This window comes from Nomascus leucogenys, chromosome 11, assembly GCF_006542625.1.
Source record: "Nomascus leucogenys isolate Asia chromosome 11, Asia_NLE_v1, whole genome shotgun sequence".
In the NCBI taxonomy this organism is placed as follows: Eukaryota; Metazoa; Chordata; class Mammalia; order Primates; family Hylobatidae; genus Nomascus; species Nomascus leucogenys.
This window is the reverse complement of record NC_044391.1, coordinates 79,706,163-79,723,386: the sequence shown is the minus strand read 5'-3', so window position 1 is coordinate 79,723,386 and position 17,224 is coordinate 79,706,163. Positions and strand designations below refer to the sequence as shown.

Sequence of the window (17,224 nt, the reverse complement as noted above, 5' to 3'; positions counted from 1 at the left end):
AAATGTCCAACAACGATAGACTGGATTATGAAAATGTGGCACATATACAACATGGAATACTATGCATCCATAAAAAAGGATGAGTTCATGTCCTTTGTAGGGACATGGATGAAACTGGAAAACATCATTCTCAGTAAACTATCGCAAGGATAAAAAACCAAACACCGCATGTTCTCACTCGTAGGTGGGAATTGAACAGTGAGAACTCATGGACACAGGAAGGGGAACATCACACTCTGGGGACTGTTGTGGGGTGGGGGAGGGGGGAGGGACAGCATTAGGAGATATACCTAATGCTAAATGACGAGTTAATGGGTGCAGCAAAACAACATGGCACATGGACACATATGTAACAAACCTGCACATTGTGCACATGTACCCTAAAACCTAAAGTATAATAATAAAAAAAAAATAAATAAAAGAGGCCCACATAGACACATTATAATCAAATTAACAAAAGTTAAAGGCAAAGAGAGAATCTTGAAAGTAGCAAGAGAAAAGTAAATTGTCATATACAAGGGAGCTTTCATAAGATTTCAGCAATTTTGCAGAGGAAACATTACAAGCCAGAAAGGAATCAGGTGATACATTCAAAGTGCTGAAAGCAAAAAAAAAAAAAAAAAAAAAAAAAAAAACCTGTCAATCAAGAACACTATATCCAGCAAAATTGTCCTGCAAGAACAAAAGACAAATCAGATCTTTCCCAGATAAACAAAAGCTAAGGGAGTTCTTCACTACTAGACCTGCCTTACAAGAAATAGTAAGAGGAGTCCTGCAAGTGGAAATGAAACGACATTAGACAGCAACACAAAAGTACATGAAAACATAAAGCTCACTGGTAAAGGTAAATATATACACAAGTACAGAGTACAGTAGCACTGTAATGGTGGTATGTAAAACATTTTTAATTCAGATATAGAATTGAAAAGATGACAGTATAAAAAATAACTATAAACTATATTAATGGATATAATAAGATGTAAACTGTGATATCAATAACATAAAATAGAAGTGAAGAAACATACAAGAGTAGTATTTTTGTATACAATCAAAGGTTATTACCAACTTAAAATAGACAATGTTTTGTGTAAGCCTCATGGCAACAACAAAGACAATACCTATAGAACATATACAAAATAAAATCAGAAAAAAATTCAAAGCATGTCCATACAAAAATCAACAAAACAAAAAGGAAGGCAGCAGGAGACATGAGAGACAAAATAGCTATAAGGCAGAAAACAATCAAAATGGCAACAGTAAGTCCTTCCCCATCAGTAATTACTGTAAATGTAACTGGATTAAACTCCCCAAACAAAACACACAAGAGTAGCTGAATGAATTTTTCAAAACACACACTCATACACACAAGATACAATTACAGTATGTGCTGTTTACAAAAGATGTGCCTTAGATGTAAAGACACACATATACTAAAAAAGATGAAAAAGATAATCCATACGAATGGTACAAAAAAAGGGCAGAAGTGGCCATACTTATATAATACAAAATAGACTTTAAGTCAAAGACTGTCACAAGAAAAAAAGACAATTATATAATGATAAATGGGTCATTATTCTGGAATATATAACAATTATATATATATGCACCTAACACCAGAGCACCCAAATATATAAAGTAAACATTGCCAAAATGGAAGGGAGAAGTATTTAGCAACATAGTAATAGTAGGATATTTCAGTAATCCACTTTCGATAATGGATAGGAAAATAAGACATAAGAGGACCTGAACCACACTACAGATGAATTAGACCTAACATACATACACAGAACACTCCACCCAACAGCAGCAAAATATGCATTCTTCTCAAGTGTACATGGAACATTATCCAGGACAGATTACATGTTAGGCCACAAAACAAGTCTTAACAAATTTAATATTAAAGATTGAAATCATAGCAAGTATCATTTCGAAACACAAAGAAATGAAACTAGACATCAATAGCAGTAGAAAAATCAGAAAACCCACAAATATGTAGAAATTAAACTACACACTCTTGAACAACCAAATATATCAAAGAAGAAATCATAAGAGAAATTAGAAACTACCTTTAAACAAATGAAAACACAAACACACATAGTAAAACTTAAGAGAAACAGCAAAAGCAATACTGAGAGGAAAGTTTTAGCATGAACACCTACATTTAAGAAAAAAAGAAAAGTCTCATATCAATCTATACTTCAAGGAAATAAATGAAGAACAATTAAACCAGAAATTATCCAAAGAAAGAAAATAAAAATGGTTAGAGAAAAAAATAAAATAGAGAAGAGAAAAACTTTAGAAAAAAATCAACAAAACTAAGAGTTTTTTGAAAAACACAACAAAATTAACAAGTACTTACTTAGATTAAGTAAAAATGAGGCCGGGCAAGGTAGATCATGCCTATAATGCCAGCACTTTGGGAGGATAAGGTGGGAGGACCAGATGACACCATGAGTTGGAGACTAGCCTGGACAATATGGTAAGACTGACTTCTACAAAACATATTTTAGAAAGTCAGCCAGGCCTGGTGGTGTATGCTTGTATTTCTAGCCACTTAGGAGACTGAGGTGAGAAGATCATTGAGCCCAGGAGTTTGAGGCTGCAGTGAGCTGACTGCACCAACAGGCCCAAGCCTGGGTGACAGAGCAACAACTCATCTCCAAAAAAAAAGAAAGAAAGAAAAAGAAAAAATACCAGAAGCCTAATAACTAAAATCAGAAATGAAATAGCAGACATTACAATTGATGCCACAAAAATTGAACGGATTATAAAAGACTACTAAGAATACTAATAAACTGGATAACCTAGAAAAAGTGGATAAATTCCTAGGAACATACCACCTACCAAGACTGAATCATGAAGGAAGAGAAAATCTTAACAGACCTATAACTAATAAGGAGATTGAATCAGTAAGCAAAAACCTTCTAACAAAGAAAAGCCCAGGAGCAGACAGCTTCATTGCAGGATTCCACCAAACATTTAAAAAGAAATTAATGTCAATCCTTTTCAAAATCTTCCAAAAAACTGAAAAGGAGGGAGTACTTCCAAACTCATTTTATCAGGCCAGCATTACTCTGATACCAAAGCCAGACAAATATATTACAAGAAAACTGCAAGCCATAAATCCCTGATGAATACTGATGCAAAAATCCTTAACAAAATAGTAGTAAACTCATGTCTGGGGAACGCACGTGCTACCACCACCAGGCTGAAAAAAAGAAACCTAACCTAGCCTACTGGACAATGAGAAGCCACATACACCCCGGCCAATAGCCAGAACCAAATGCAAGATATATGAGTGAGGCCACATTAGACCATCCAATTCCAATCAAGCTATCAGATGACTAACTGCATGAATGACCCCAGGTGAGAAAAAAATAAGTGCCAGCTAAGCTCAATCAAAATTATATAATTATAAGAAAATAAATGATTGTTGCTTTACATCACTAAATTTGGGAATAATTTGTTACAAAGCAATAAATACTTAATAAGGCATACCTTCTTGTTCTGCTTTTTGACCTAGACCTCTGAACTCTATAGGATTTCCCTCGACCCCTTGAACGACTTCGACTTCGTTTCCTTCTGGAGCCATAAGAAGAGCTACTGCTTGATCGATGCCTGCGTCTGAAATAAAATATAATCAAAGATCATTGCTATAAAAATTTTTATTATGAGCATTAAGGACAAACCTTCAAGATTCTAAAGAATCATCTCATTTTTACTGTCTCACTCTCTCCTGGAAGCAAATAGAGATAAATTAAAATGTTATTTCTCTTGAACAGTCATATGACTGGTTAATAACTTAAATGATTGGATCAGTACTAATTAAGGTATTAAGGGTCTTAGAATCTTTCCAAATATCAGATTATATGGTACGAAAACTAAACCAAGGCCAGGCTCAGTAGCTTATGCCTGTAATCCCAACATGTTGGGAGGCCGAGGCAGGAGGATCGCTTGAGGCCAAGAATTCGATACCAGCTTGGGCAACACAGCAAGGCCAAGTCTCTACAAAAAATAAAAATAAAAAAACTTAGCCAGGCATGGTGGCACATGCCTCTAGTACTAGCTATTCAGGAAGCTGAGATGGGAGGATCCCTTGAGTCCAAAAGGTATGACTGCACCGCTGCACTCCCGCCTGAGTGACAGAGCAAGATCTTGTCTCCAAAAAAATTTAAAATTAAGGCCAGGCACAGTGGCTCACACCTGTAATCCCAACACTTTGGGAGGCCGAGGAGAGCAGATCACCTGAGGTCAGGAGTTCGAGACCAGCCTGACCAACATGGTGAAACCCTGTCTCTACTAAAAATACAAAATTAGCTGGGTGTGGTGGCGCATGCCTGTAATCCCGGCTACTTGGAAGGTGGAGAAGAATTGCTTGAACCCAGGAGGCAAAGGCTACAGTGAGCTGAGATCGTGCCATTGTACTCCAGCCTGGACAACAAGAGCAAAACTCCGTTGCAACACTATTCACAATAGCAAAGACTTGGAACCAACCCAAATGTCCATCAATGATAGACTGGATTAAGAAAATGTGGCACATATACACCATGGAATACAATGCAGCCATAAAAAAGGATGAGTTCATGTCCTTTGTAGGGACATGAAGCTGGAAATCATCATTCTCAGCAAACTATCGCAAGGACAAAAAACCAAACACTGCATGTTCTCATTCATAGGTGGGAATTGAACAATGAGAACACTTGGACACAGGAAGGGGAACATCACACACCGGGGCCTGTCATGGGGTGAGGGGCTAGGGGAGGGATAGCATTAGGAGATATACTTAATGTAAATGACGAGTTAATAGATGCAGCACACCAACATGGCACATGTATACATATGTAACAAACCTGCATGTTGTGCACATGTATCCTAGAACTTAAAGTATAATGAAATAAAAAATAAAAAAATGCATTAGAAAAATAAATAAATGCATTAGAAAAAAATTAAAATTAAATTAAAAAAGAAAACTATACCACTTTGTATCTATTTGCCTACTAAGAACAGACAAAGGTTGAGGACACTAGACCCACGGACTGGACCTGGTGGAAAAAAAAAACTCTGGGTTGGGACTTTCATAAATATATAGCTAGTAAAAGAAAAATGTTTTATCTAGCAAAATTAAAAATACAAAAACAGGAATTTTAAAGAATGTTATCCTCATTACTGTATAAATAAAAATTATGAAAATCACCTTCTATCATAAGAATGTGAACGAGGCTGAAGATCTCTGGACCAAGATCTTGACTTTGATCTTGATTTCCTTCCTCCTTTCTTTCGGCTGTATGTTCTACTATCTGAAGAACTACTCGAGGAGGACCGTCTACGGTGTTTCTTTTTTCTCTTGCTTCTGCTTTCTTCTTCAGTATCTGATGACCGACGTCCCATTTCTACAAGCATAAATTTGAAGAATATTATTTCTAACACGGTGGCACAATGGATGAAATGCAATATATTATTTTTTTATTTCATTTATTTATTTTATTTTAGAGATGGGGTCTCCCTCTGTATCCCAGGCTGGAGTGCGGTGTTACAATCATAGCTCACTGTAACCTGGAAGTCCTGGGCTCCAGCGATCCTCCCCCCAAGCCTTCCAAAGTGCTGGGACTACAGGCATGAGCCACCATTTCTGGCCTCAATGTACTACTTTTTATAAAACTTTGTAAAATTTTTAAAAGTCTTATTCAAAGTAAAATTGTTTATGTGCCTGGCTTCTTGACAAGACTGAGAACAGTTCTTTATATCAATTATCTGATATTTTAAGTTATATTTCTCATTAATTATATGATGTTTTCTTTAGTAACAACCAACTATTCCTTTATTCTCACATTCCCTGATGACAAAAGATATTTTACTATCTTAGAGTTGAATTTTTTTTCTAACAGAAAATTCTACATCTTTAAATAGCTAAAACCTCATTAGTCATCAACAAAGTACAAACTGAAACCATGAACTATAATCATCCTTTCACTTGTGAAACTTAGGGGAGAAAATATTAACTGAAGTACTAAAGTTGATGAGGTTATTGTGAAATCAGTCAGCTCTTCACACACTGCTAGTACCTCTATAAGGTGGTAGAATAATCTTTTTAGAAAGCAATAAAATAAACAGATATAATAGATATTATAATAGATATCCACATTTGTATGTGTATATTACACAAACATATATATTTATATCCACGTTAAGAAATATGTACACAGTTGAGTAATAATAATCTAAAAATGTTGCTTTTTTGACAGAGAAATCCTACTTCTACAAATACATCTGAAAAAACTTTTCTAAAGGATATATTCATGAAAATATTCATCACAGCATTATTACAGTGGTATCCATTGAGATAATTTAAGAAAATATGTACATATGAAAATCAGTAAATGATGCAATATAATTTTCATAATATAAAATATAACTTTTCAAACTATTTCTATATAGTTATGGTAACACAGACATTTAGTATACAACAGAAAAAACAAATAGAACCTAAGGCTTTCACATTAACTTTGCTGACAAGAAGCTTAGTTGTCTTACTTTAATCTTTAGATTCTCATATGCAATACTATTTTTTATTAAAATAGTTATTAGTTATCTTTCAAAGTCATATAAAAACAAGATCCATTTGTTGTAATCACTTAGGATAAATAAAAGCTCACATCATCTTTAATATTTATTCAAAATAAGTTAAATACCATCACTATAAACAAAGTATTACGTTGGTGCAAAAGTAATTGCAGTTTTTACCATGACTTTTAATGGAATATATTTATATATATAAATATAAATAAAATATAAATATATATTATCTATTTAATATATTAAATATATATTATGTATAGTATATGTTTAACATTAAATATATATTAAATATTAACTATATAATATATATTTAGTATTAACTATATATTTAATATATTAATATATTGATTCTATATTATTTATATATTTAATAATTAATACATTCCATTAAAAGTAACGGCAAAAACCACAATTACTTTTGTGCCAACTTATAATATGTTAAATTACTGCTTTGCTTTCAGAAGCATCAGGTGAGCCAGCCCCTCCCTGATTCCAATACAATACCAGTTGAAAAAGTCTCTTAGGACTCAAATCAAAACTTTAAGCTATTTACCTAGAGCCAGAATTAAGGATTTTAAATGTAGCTCTGAACGTCCAAGTTGTTCACATGTCTAAGATTTTAATTTAACAAAACACTGGGAAGACTTGGTTTTGAAGCTTTCAGTAAATCACTAACATATCTGAGCCAGTTTCCTCATTTAAAAAATGAAACTACAATAGGTAAAAGATTACCATGATACTTTCCAGCTTTAAAATGACTATGAAAGTGGCCAGGCGCGGTGGCTCACGCCTGTAATCCCAGCACTTTGGGAAGCCGAGGCAGGAGGATCATGAGGTCAGGAGTTCGAAACCAGCCTGATCAACATGGTGAAACCCCATCGCTACTAAAAATACAAAAAGTAGCTGGGCATGGTGGCACATGCCTGTAGCCTCAGCTACTCATTAGTCTGAGACAGGAGAATCGCTTGAAGCTGAGAGGCGGAGGTTGCAGTGAGCTGAGATCATGCCATTGTACTCCAGCCTGGGCGACAGAGCAAGACTCCATCTCAAAAAAAAAAAAAAAAAGACTATGAAATTATAAATATATACAACATGTATCTATATATGTAAATACAAACATACATTTAAATACAAACATAATTCAGATGTATATAAGGTATATCTGTACATACATATAAATTCAAATGTGTACATGATATCCATTTATACATAAAATATATACATATATCCATTATATATATAAAAGATACCCACATATGTATGTGTGTATATTATACACACACACATATACTTATATTCATGTTAAGAAATATGTACACAATTGAATGATAATAATTTCATTTCTTGGCTTTTAATTACTTTCTTGTTTTTACCTTTAATCATTTCAGAATGTTCTTTACACACAAATAACCATTTAAATTAAGATGAGCTTTTACTATCTTGCTATCTTGTTTTTAAAAAATACCAAAATAAGATTAAAGAAATTAAAAAGTATAAATTTGAAAGGATAGAGACTAGAAAACAACAGGAACATGAGATATGTCAACAAACTTTTGGCAAATGAAAAACACATGGAGAATTTAGAGCTAAGAAAACTTATTATCAGGCAACTGTCAAGAATTCCAACAAGAGAAAAGCAAATTCACACAGCAAAAATCAGAAAGGATCAGGAATTTAAGACACCAGATACCAGAGAAGGCACAATGAGGCCATGAGGCTAAAAACAAAAAAAAAAAAATTGATTGAATTTATGTAGTAGTGTCCCCGAGTCCCTCCATTCTACCCAGCCAGGTAATACTCTTCCCCAATCCCCAGAGGAGAGAAGGTTTATTTTGGGGAGAAAAATGGATCAAAGAAGCACCAGGTCCAAGGACACAGTAAAAAAAGACAGAGATGCCAAACTAAAAGTTAAAGATATTAAGTTAAAGTCTATAATCAGATAGAAAAGTCGTAGCCCTCTGTGTGTTTGGATCCAAGAATTCTGAAGTCAAGCATATCTCCTACAATGGCAATTAGAGGATTCTTGAATATCTGCAAAAACTGAACAACACCTAAGAAAAGATATATAAGTATTTGAGGGTTCCCCCAAAAAGGGCAGGCCCCCACCCAATCACCCTATAATGAAACCTACTAGTTGACAAGTCCAAACCTTAAATACAGGTTACAACTGTATTTATAACATTTTTCTGTAAACATTTTTTCTGTTAACTTTTTGCTGAATATACAACAAAATATAACCAAACATGATGAAAGTCTTCACCATAAAAGACAGAAACTAAAACAGAAAGAAAACAAGCAAATGATAGTAAACCAGAACATACAGAAGAAAACTTCAAGAACAAAAATCACAGCTAATATCCTCAGATGCATACGAGAGGATGATCCAGCAAACAAGACTAGGAGGAACATTTGGAGAATAGGACAGAGAGCTTAAAATTTTAACAAATGACAATTTAAAAAAAACCACGCACACACACACACACACACACACACACACACACACACAAGGCCAGGTACTGTGGCTCACGCCTGTAATCCCAGCACTTTGGACAGCCAAGGCAGACAGATCACTTGAGTCTAGGAGTTTGAGACCAACCCCGCCAACATGGTGAAAAGTGGTCTCTACAAAAAATACAAAAATTAGCTGGGCGTGGTGGTGCATACTTTTAGTACCAGCTACTCAGGAGACTGAGGCAAGAGGATCACCAGAGCCCAAGTGGGCAAGGCTATAGTGAGCCAACATTGTGCCACTGCATTCCAGCCTGGGAGACAGAGTGAGACCTAGTGTCAAAAAAACAGACAACAAAAACAATAAGGTTGGAAAAGAGGTTAAAGGACTCAAAAAAAGAAAAAGAAAGAAAGAAAGAAAGAAAAAAAGAAAGAAAGAGAAAGAGAAAGGGAAAGAGAGAAAGAGAAAGAGAGAGAGAGAGAGAGAAAGAAAGAAAGAAAGAAAGAAAGGAAGGAAGGAAGGAAGGAAGGAAGGAAGGAAGGAAGGAGACAGACATTTTACAAACAGAAGAGGATCAATCTGGAGGTCCAAAATGCACCAGATACGCATTCTATTAAAAAAAAAAAAAAAGAATAGAAAAGCTCAGCATAATAGCGTAGGCCTGTAGTCCCAGTTACTCTGAACGCTGAAATGGGAGGACACCTTGATCCCAGGAGTTCGACGCTGCAGTGAGCTATAATCCCACCACTACACCACCAGCCTGGGTGATAGGGCGAGATCCTGTCTTAAAAAAACAGGAGAAAAGGGACAAAGAAAAATTACCCAATAATTAAATTTCCAGGCCAAGCATGGTGGCTCACATTTGTAATATCAGCACTTTGGGAGGCCAAAGTGGGTGAACTGCTTGAGCCTAGGCAACATGGTGAAAACCGTCTCTACAAAAAATCAGCTGAGCATGGTGGTGCACACCTATAGTCCCAGCTACTTGAGGGGGCTGAGGCAGCAGGATCGCCTGAGCCCAGAAGGTCCAGGCTGCAGTGAGCTGCAATCACCCTACTGCACTCTAGCCTGGGCGACAGAGTAAGTCCTTGTTTCAAAGTTCCAGAATTGAAAGATGAATTGCCCTAAGTCCCTGGGACAATGACTTTTCTAAAAAGACATACATCAAGTATATCTCATAAAAACTTCAGACACCACGAATATAGAGAAGATCCTAGAAATTTCTAAAGATAAAAAAAATATGGGTAGCACAATAAAAGGCATATGGGTTTTCACAACACAGAAAACAAAGGAGACTAGCCTTTAAAATGCTGAGAAAACGAATCTCAACCTAGAATCTCTATCCAGCCAAATCACTGCTCTGCTACGAGATTAGAATAAAGACATTTTCAGACATGTAAGGTCTCAAAATTATACCCCACACTCTCCCCTTTTCATGAAGTTACTCGACAGTGTGCTCCATGAAAAGGAGAGTATAACAACAGACAACCCAGATTCAAAATATAAGTAATCTTATACTGAAGACAGGTGAGACATCCCAGACTGATAGCATATAAGCGATACATCAATAAACAAGAGAAAAAAATCCTTTCCCTATAGAAGCTTACATTCTAGTACCAGTAATTTTCAAAATGAGGCCTGTAGACCCTTGGGGATCTCTACGACACTTTCAGGGGACTCAAGAAGTCAAAACTATATTCACTGTAACACTAAAACATTATTTACCTTTTTCATTGTGCTGACTTTTGCACTGATGGTGCAAAAGTAATAGTGGACAAAACTGCTGGCACCTTAGCACAAATCAAGGCAGAGGCACCATATTATACTTAGTAGTCACTGTATCCTTCACTGCCATACAGTCACAGTTTAAAAAAAAAAAAAAAAAAGCAATTTCAACTAAGAATGTCCTCAATAAAGCAGTAAAAACCATAAATTTTACTAAATTTCCACTCGAGTACATACACATCTTTTTAATAGTTATGAAATGAGAGATACACATAACTTCTGCCATATATTGAAGAATGCTGGTTATTTCAAGAACAAGCATTTGTGTAACTGAATCGCAACTTGAATTAGCTGCTTTTATTATGAAACATTATTTTATTTTAAAAACTCACTATAATTATGCAGCCTTGAGTATCTGGAAAACCTTTTCTCGAAAATGAAGGCATCCTTCCATTTCAAGGAAAACAGTATTCGTTGCTGATGATAAAATTCAAGCTCACAAGCAAAAATTTGAATTTTAGATAATTTGTATTGCCACCATGAGAATGATAGCTTCTGAATACTTAAAAACTTCCGAGATCATCGGTGATATTAACAAATGTGAATTTTTGATATACAATGAAGGGTGTTAACATTAGAAAGATATGCCTAACTCAGTCAGCCAATATTTTCCAACTGGCCAATGCAAAATGTCACAAAATCATGCATGGGTAAAGATCCATTCAGAGTGTAAGTCAGACCAATAGATTTTAACATAATGGAGTACCAAAGGTCATCCATATGGTTTCAAAAACCATATTAAAACAGAACTTCAAGAAATTAACACTTAATCAACTTTTGGTGTAATATAAAAGACATAATTACCTGAAAAGGGTTACTAAAACACTTATCTGTGTAAAGCCAGATTTTCTTCATAAACTTTAATCAAAACAATTTATCTCAATGGATTGAATGAAGAAGCAGATATGAGAATCCAGCCATCTTCTGTTAAACCAGACATTAGGGATTTGCAAAAAAGGAAAATAATGCCACTTTTCTCACTAAGTTTATTTTGGAAAACAGTTATTTTTCATATCAAAGCTATTATTTATGTTACCATATTTTGGGTTTATTGTTAAGTGAATTCATGAAGATTTCAAAATTTTGTTTTAATTAATAAGGTAAATATTTATAGATATAATCCAAATAAATAAAAGTTACTGGAGTCCTCAACAATGTTTCAGAGTGTAAAGAGACCCTAAGACTAAAATGTTTGAGAACCACTGCTCTAAGATACCTACAGCCATTCCCATTCTCTATTTCTGTCCTTTATACTACATCTCTGAGCAAGCCACAAACAAGTAGAAAAAAAGGGACACAGATCTATGTGTCTTGGGGGTGACCAAAAAAAGAGAATACGAGAAGGTGAGTATAAATTTTTTATTTGTTCTAATTACAAACAACATAATTTATCCATAATAGAAGGCTAGTTGATTACATTTAACACAGGTTAATGAAAGATAACAAAAATCCTTCCTTGGAACATACCTCAAAATAACAAGAGCCATTTACAACAAACCCACAGCCAGTATCATACTGAATGAGAAAAAGCTGTAAGAATTCCTCTTGAAAACCAGCACAAGACAAGGATGTCCTCTCTCACCACTCCTATTCAACATAGTATTGAAAAGTCTGGCTACAGCAATCAGGCAAGAGAAAAAAATAAAGGGTATTCGAATAGGAAGACAGGAAGTCAAATCGTCTTTGTAGATGACATAATCCTATATCTAGAAAACCTCATCATCTCAGCTCAAAAGCTTATTAAGCTGATAAGCAACTTCAGCAACGTCTCAGGATACACAATCAATGTGCAAAAATCACTAGCATTCCTATACACCAACAACAGACAAGCAGAGAGCCAAATCATGAATGAACTCCCATTTACAACTGCTATAAAGAGAATAAAATACCTAGGAATACAGCTAACAAGGGAAGTGAAGGACCTCTTCAAGAACTACAAACCACTGCTCAAGGAAATCAGAGAGGACACAAACAAGTGGAAAAACATTCCATGCTCATAGACAGGAAGAATCAATATCATGAAAATGGCCATACCACCCAAAGTGACCTAAAGATTCAATGCTATTCCCATCAAACTACCATTAACATTCTTCCCAGAATTAGAAAAAAACTATTTCAAAATTCATATGGAACCAAAAAAGAGCCCATATAGTCAAGACAATCCTTAGCAAAAAGAACAAAGCTGGAGGCATCACACTACCTGACTTCAAACTATACTACAAGGCTACAGTAACCAAAACAGCATGGTACTAGCACAGAGACAGACACATAGACCAATGGAACAGAATAGAGAACTCAGAAATAAGACCGCACATCTACAACCATCTGATCTTTGACAAACCTGACAAACACAAGCAATGAGGAAAGGACTCCCCATTTAATAAATGGTGCTGGGAGAACTGGCTAGCCATATGTAGAAAATTGAAAGAGGACTCCTTCCTTACACCTTATACAAAAATTAACTCAAGATAGATTAAAGACTTAAATGTAAAACCCAAAACTATAAAAACCTTAGAAGAAAATCTAGGCAATACCATACAGGACAAAGGCATGGGCAAAGATTTCATGGCAAAAATGTCAAAAGCAATTGCAACAAAAACAAAAATAACAAATGGCATCTAATTAAACTAAAGAGTTTCTGCACAGCAAAAGAAACTATCATCAGAATGAACAGACAATCTATAGGGGAAAATTTTTGCAACCTATACAACTGACAAAGTTCTAATATCCAGAGTCTATAAGGAAGTTAAACAAATTTACAAGAAAAAAAATCAATCCCATTAAAAAATGGGCAAAGAACATGAACAGACACTTCTCAAAAGAAGACATTTATGTGGCCAACAAACATGAGAAAAAACTCAACATCACTGATCATCAGAGAAATGCAAATCAAAACCACAATGAGATATCATCTCATGCCAGTCAGAATGGCAATTATTAAAAAGTCAAGAAACAGCCAGGCACAGTGGCTCATGCCTGTAATCCTAGCACTTTGGGAGGCTGAGTGGGGCAGATCACGACGTCAGGAGATCTGACAACCTGGCCAACATGGTGAAACCCTGTTTCTATTAAAAATACAAAAATTAGCTGGGTGTGGTGAAGCATGCCTATAATCCCATCTACTCAGGAGACTGAGGCAGGAGAATTGCTTGAACCAGGGAGTTGGAGGTTGCAGTAAGCCGAGATCACGCCACTGCACTCCAGCCTGGTGACAGAGCGAGACTCCCGTCTCAAAAAAAGAAAAAAAAGTCAAAAAACAACAGATGCTGGCAAGGCTGTGGAGAGACAGGAACACTTTTATTAATAAACTGTTGGCGAGAATGTAAATTAGTTCAACTATTGTGGAAGATGATGTCACAGGAATCGTCCAGAACGGGTGATTCTTTGAGGAATCACCAGTGTGATACCACAAAATCAAACTAAATGCCCATCAATGATAGACTGAATAAAGAAAATGTGGTATATATACACCATGGAATATTATGGATCCACAAAAAAAGAATGAGATCATCATGTGCAGGGACATGGATGGAGCTGGAAGCCATTATCCTCATCAAACTAACGCAGGAAGAGAAAACCAAACACCGCATGTTCTCACTCATAAGTGGGAGCTGAACATTGAGAACACATGGACCTGGGAGGGGAACAACACACAATGGGGCCTGTGGTGGGGGCATGGGGAAAAGGAGAGCACCAGGAAAAATAGATAACGCATGCTGGGTGTAATATTTAGGTGCAGTAAACCACCATGGCACACGTTAACCTATGTAATAAACCTGCACATCCTGCACATGTACCCCAGAACTTAAAATAAATCCTTCCTTAGAGAAACCAAGAAAAGGCTGAAAAACCACTGTGACAAAACTATAAATATTTCAAGTGACACATTTACATTTCAGAAAAATTACATTGAAATATAATTAATCCCAATAAAAGAAAGCAAAAGGTCACCATATTTCTTTGTTATAGTTAACTTCAAACATTTATTCACAAAAGGGAGTGAATACTAACAGCAAATCACAAGGTAGATCGCAAAATTGTCTTCTCTATAAATGAGAGGTACTGAAGTCCTACTCACCACCACAGACATAAACTTACCCCTAGATTTCCATGTCATCAGCATGTAATTAAATATACTTGCCAATTCAAGACATGGTAATCAATTTATATTACATACTCCTAGTAAGGAAGAATTCTTTATACTTAACTCCACCAGTAAGGTGCAATGAATGGAAAGACACATTGATAGTTCTTTCTGATAAGGGCAATGAATGACGAATGGAGCACAGGCTTTTAGAGTCCCACAAGCTAACAATTTTCAATCTATCTGTAGGTGAAAGAGACAACATGGGACAGGGCTCCTATAGCTCTTGGTTTCCTGTTCTCACTCTAGTTCTTCCTAGTTGTAGCCTCATGGTTGCAAAACTCACCCAACTACTCCCACTACAGAACTGAAGCCATGCCATGAAATGACTACAGGAGGAGATCAATTTACAGAAATATCCTAATGTAAAGTTCAGGTGCCTGATTGAAGAGGTAAAGCCAACATGTGGTCATTCAAGAAAAGAGAACTCAAAGGACTACACAAGTAGTTCCTTTGTCCAGTTATTGATAAGGGTACAAAAAGCAGTTATCTCTTTCAGAAAACAGGCAATCAGTTTGAGAGAACAAAGATTCCCAAAGGACATGATAGCTTATAATTACTTCTCCACTACTCACTCATTAGTATATCAAACTATAATTTTCTTGATTGTGGACACATGGCCAGAAAAATTGAAAAGAATGGTCATTTCAATGGGAAATCCACCTCAAAGAAGAAAAGTAAAAATGGGGTGAAAACTAACATATTAAGAAATCCATAAAAAAGTACACAACTCTTTATCTCAAAAGAGATAAAGAATTCTGCCAAAACACTTCTCCCATCACAATTAAAAACTTGCAAGCATCTCTCTTTTTAAAAAAGCATGATCAATCATAGGAATTTATCCCCAATGGTTTGAACACGAAACCAGGCAATACAACTATAGATCTACTATAACAACCCACTTTCAGAACTTTTCCAATTCATAACACCCCTCTTTGTGAGACTGGTTGAGTTGGCAAGGCCAATTAACAGAAAGGTGCCAGCTGTTTTTGTCGTTTTCAGATTCTGACATTTTTAGCCCTCTTATTGAAAAACATAAATAAAGTTTTATATTACTTAGCATGAAATTTTTGCCTGCAAAGAAAGTATTTATAAACTCTAAGACTAGAGAGGCTCTTAAAGGATACCTAGTTTCCCCCAAGGTTGCAACTGTCACACCTGCTCCAAATCTTAAACCTGGGAACTCTGCTTACCTCCTTCACTTAGAGCTTTTATAATACATCTAAGTTCAAAGATGACAACCCGAATGCTTTCTTGCGACAACATAAGACATTTGAATTTATTTATCTACTACCTAGTTACCTGGAACACAATTGGGTTACTGCTAATTCTGAAAGTGTAAAAAAATATTTTTTTGTTTAGGTTTCCAGTGTGCATTTAAAGATACACAACCTCTGAGAGAGAAATTACGTCAAGGTTAACCTAAAATCAAGAGCAGGCAACATGCCTTACGGTGCATTGTAACATCTTGCAAAAGTAAACAGAGCCATATGCTGTTGGTCACATGGCCACCAGTACATTAGTCAAAGGAATATATAGTGTGTTTAAGGTGAGCATATTTATATTTCAAGAAAGGAACGTCTATTTCACCCTGCACCACTTCTCTCAGCAAGCCAGTGTGAGCCAAAAAGGGTAGGGCGGAATCAGAAAGAGAGCTGGATCTAAGGCAGGGACAGTGGAGTGGATGGGATAGAGGGCACCAGAATCCAGCCTCCCTCTTGCTCCATCCTACCTAGAGCTAGTGAGGAAGCGCCAGGCTTATATTGCAAGATGAGCCAGGAAAACCAAAAGCAGCCATGAAGAGCCAGGAATGTGGGGCGAGGGGAGGAGTCGGCGAACTCTCCAACATGTCCTCAAGACAGAGGGCCAAGCTTGAGGCCTGCGGCCACCCACCTACCCTACAGCCACCAGCCTCGACCCAGGGAGTCCGGAGCCTCCCAGGTGCGGGACGCATGCGCACGGTGACACTGCGCACGCCGCGAGGCCGCCGCCCACCCTCCACCAACACCCAGCAGCAAACTGCGCCAGGCCCCACGCCGCCTCTCGCCGGTTCAGGGCCTCGGAGACCCGCAGCCACGGGCGCCGCTCCCCAAGCCCTGGTCATGGGCATCACCTGGGTCCAGACCTTTGGGCTCACACCTTCCGTTGACGTGCAAGCGCCGCAGACTCTAAGACGTTTCTTTAGATGAGGGCGCCGCCGGCGTCCACCGAACTTGCTTCAGTTTAAGCTCAGCGCCTTCCTGGTTCTAGCGCCAGGCAGCTTCAGCCGA

The 17,224-nt window shown here is 36.6% G+C and overlaps 1 protein-coding gene across 1 annotated transcript in view; it reads right to left on the bottom strand.

Moving 5' to 3' along the window:
* Positions 1–17,224, bottom strand: part of RSRC1 (arginine and serine rich coiled-coil 1) — a 365,746-nt gene extending 348,522 nt beyond the window's left edge. Inside the window, exons 1-3 of the mRNA XM_030822753.1 lie at positions 17,080–17,224; positions 5,195–5,390; positions 3,499–3,624 (exon numbers count right to left, since the gene is read on the bottom strand). Of these exons, the coding sequence (XP_030678613.1) occupies positions 3,499–3,624; positions 5,195–5,388 (320 nt within the window). The 5' untranslated portion in view covers positions 5,389–5,390; positions 17,080–17,224. The remainder of the gene's footprint in view (positions 1–3,498; positions 3,625–5,194; positions 5,391–17,079) is intronic.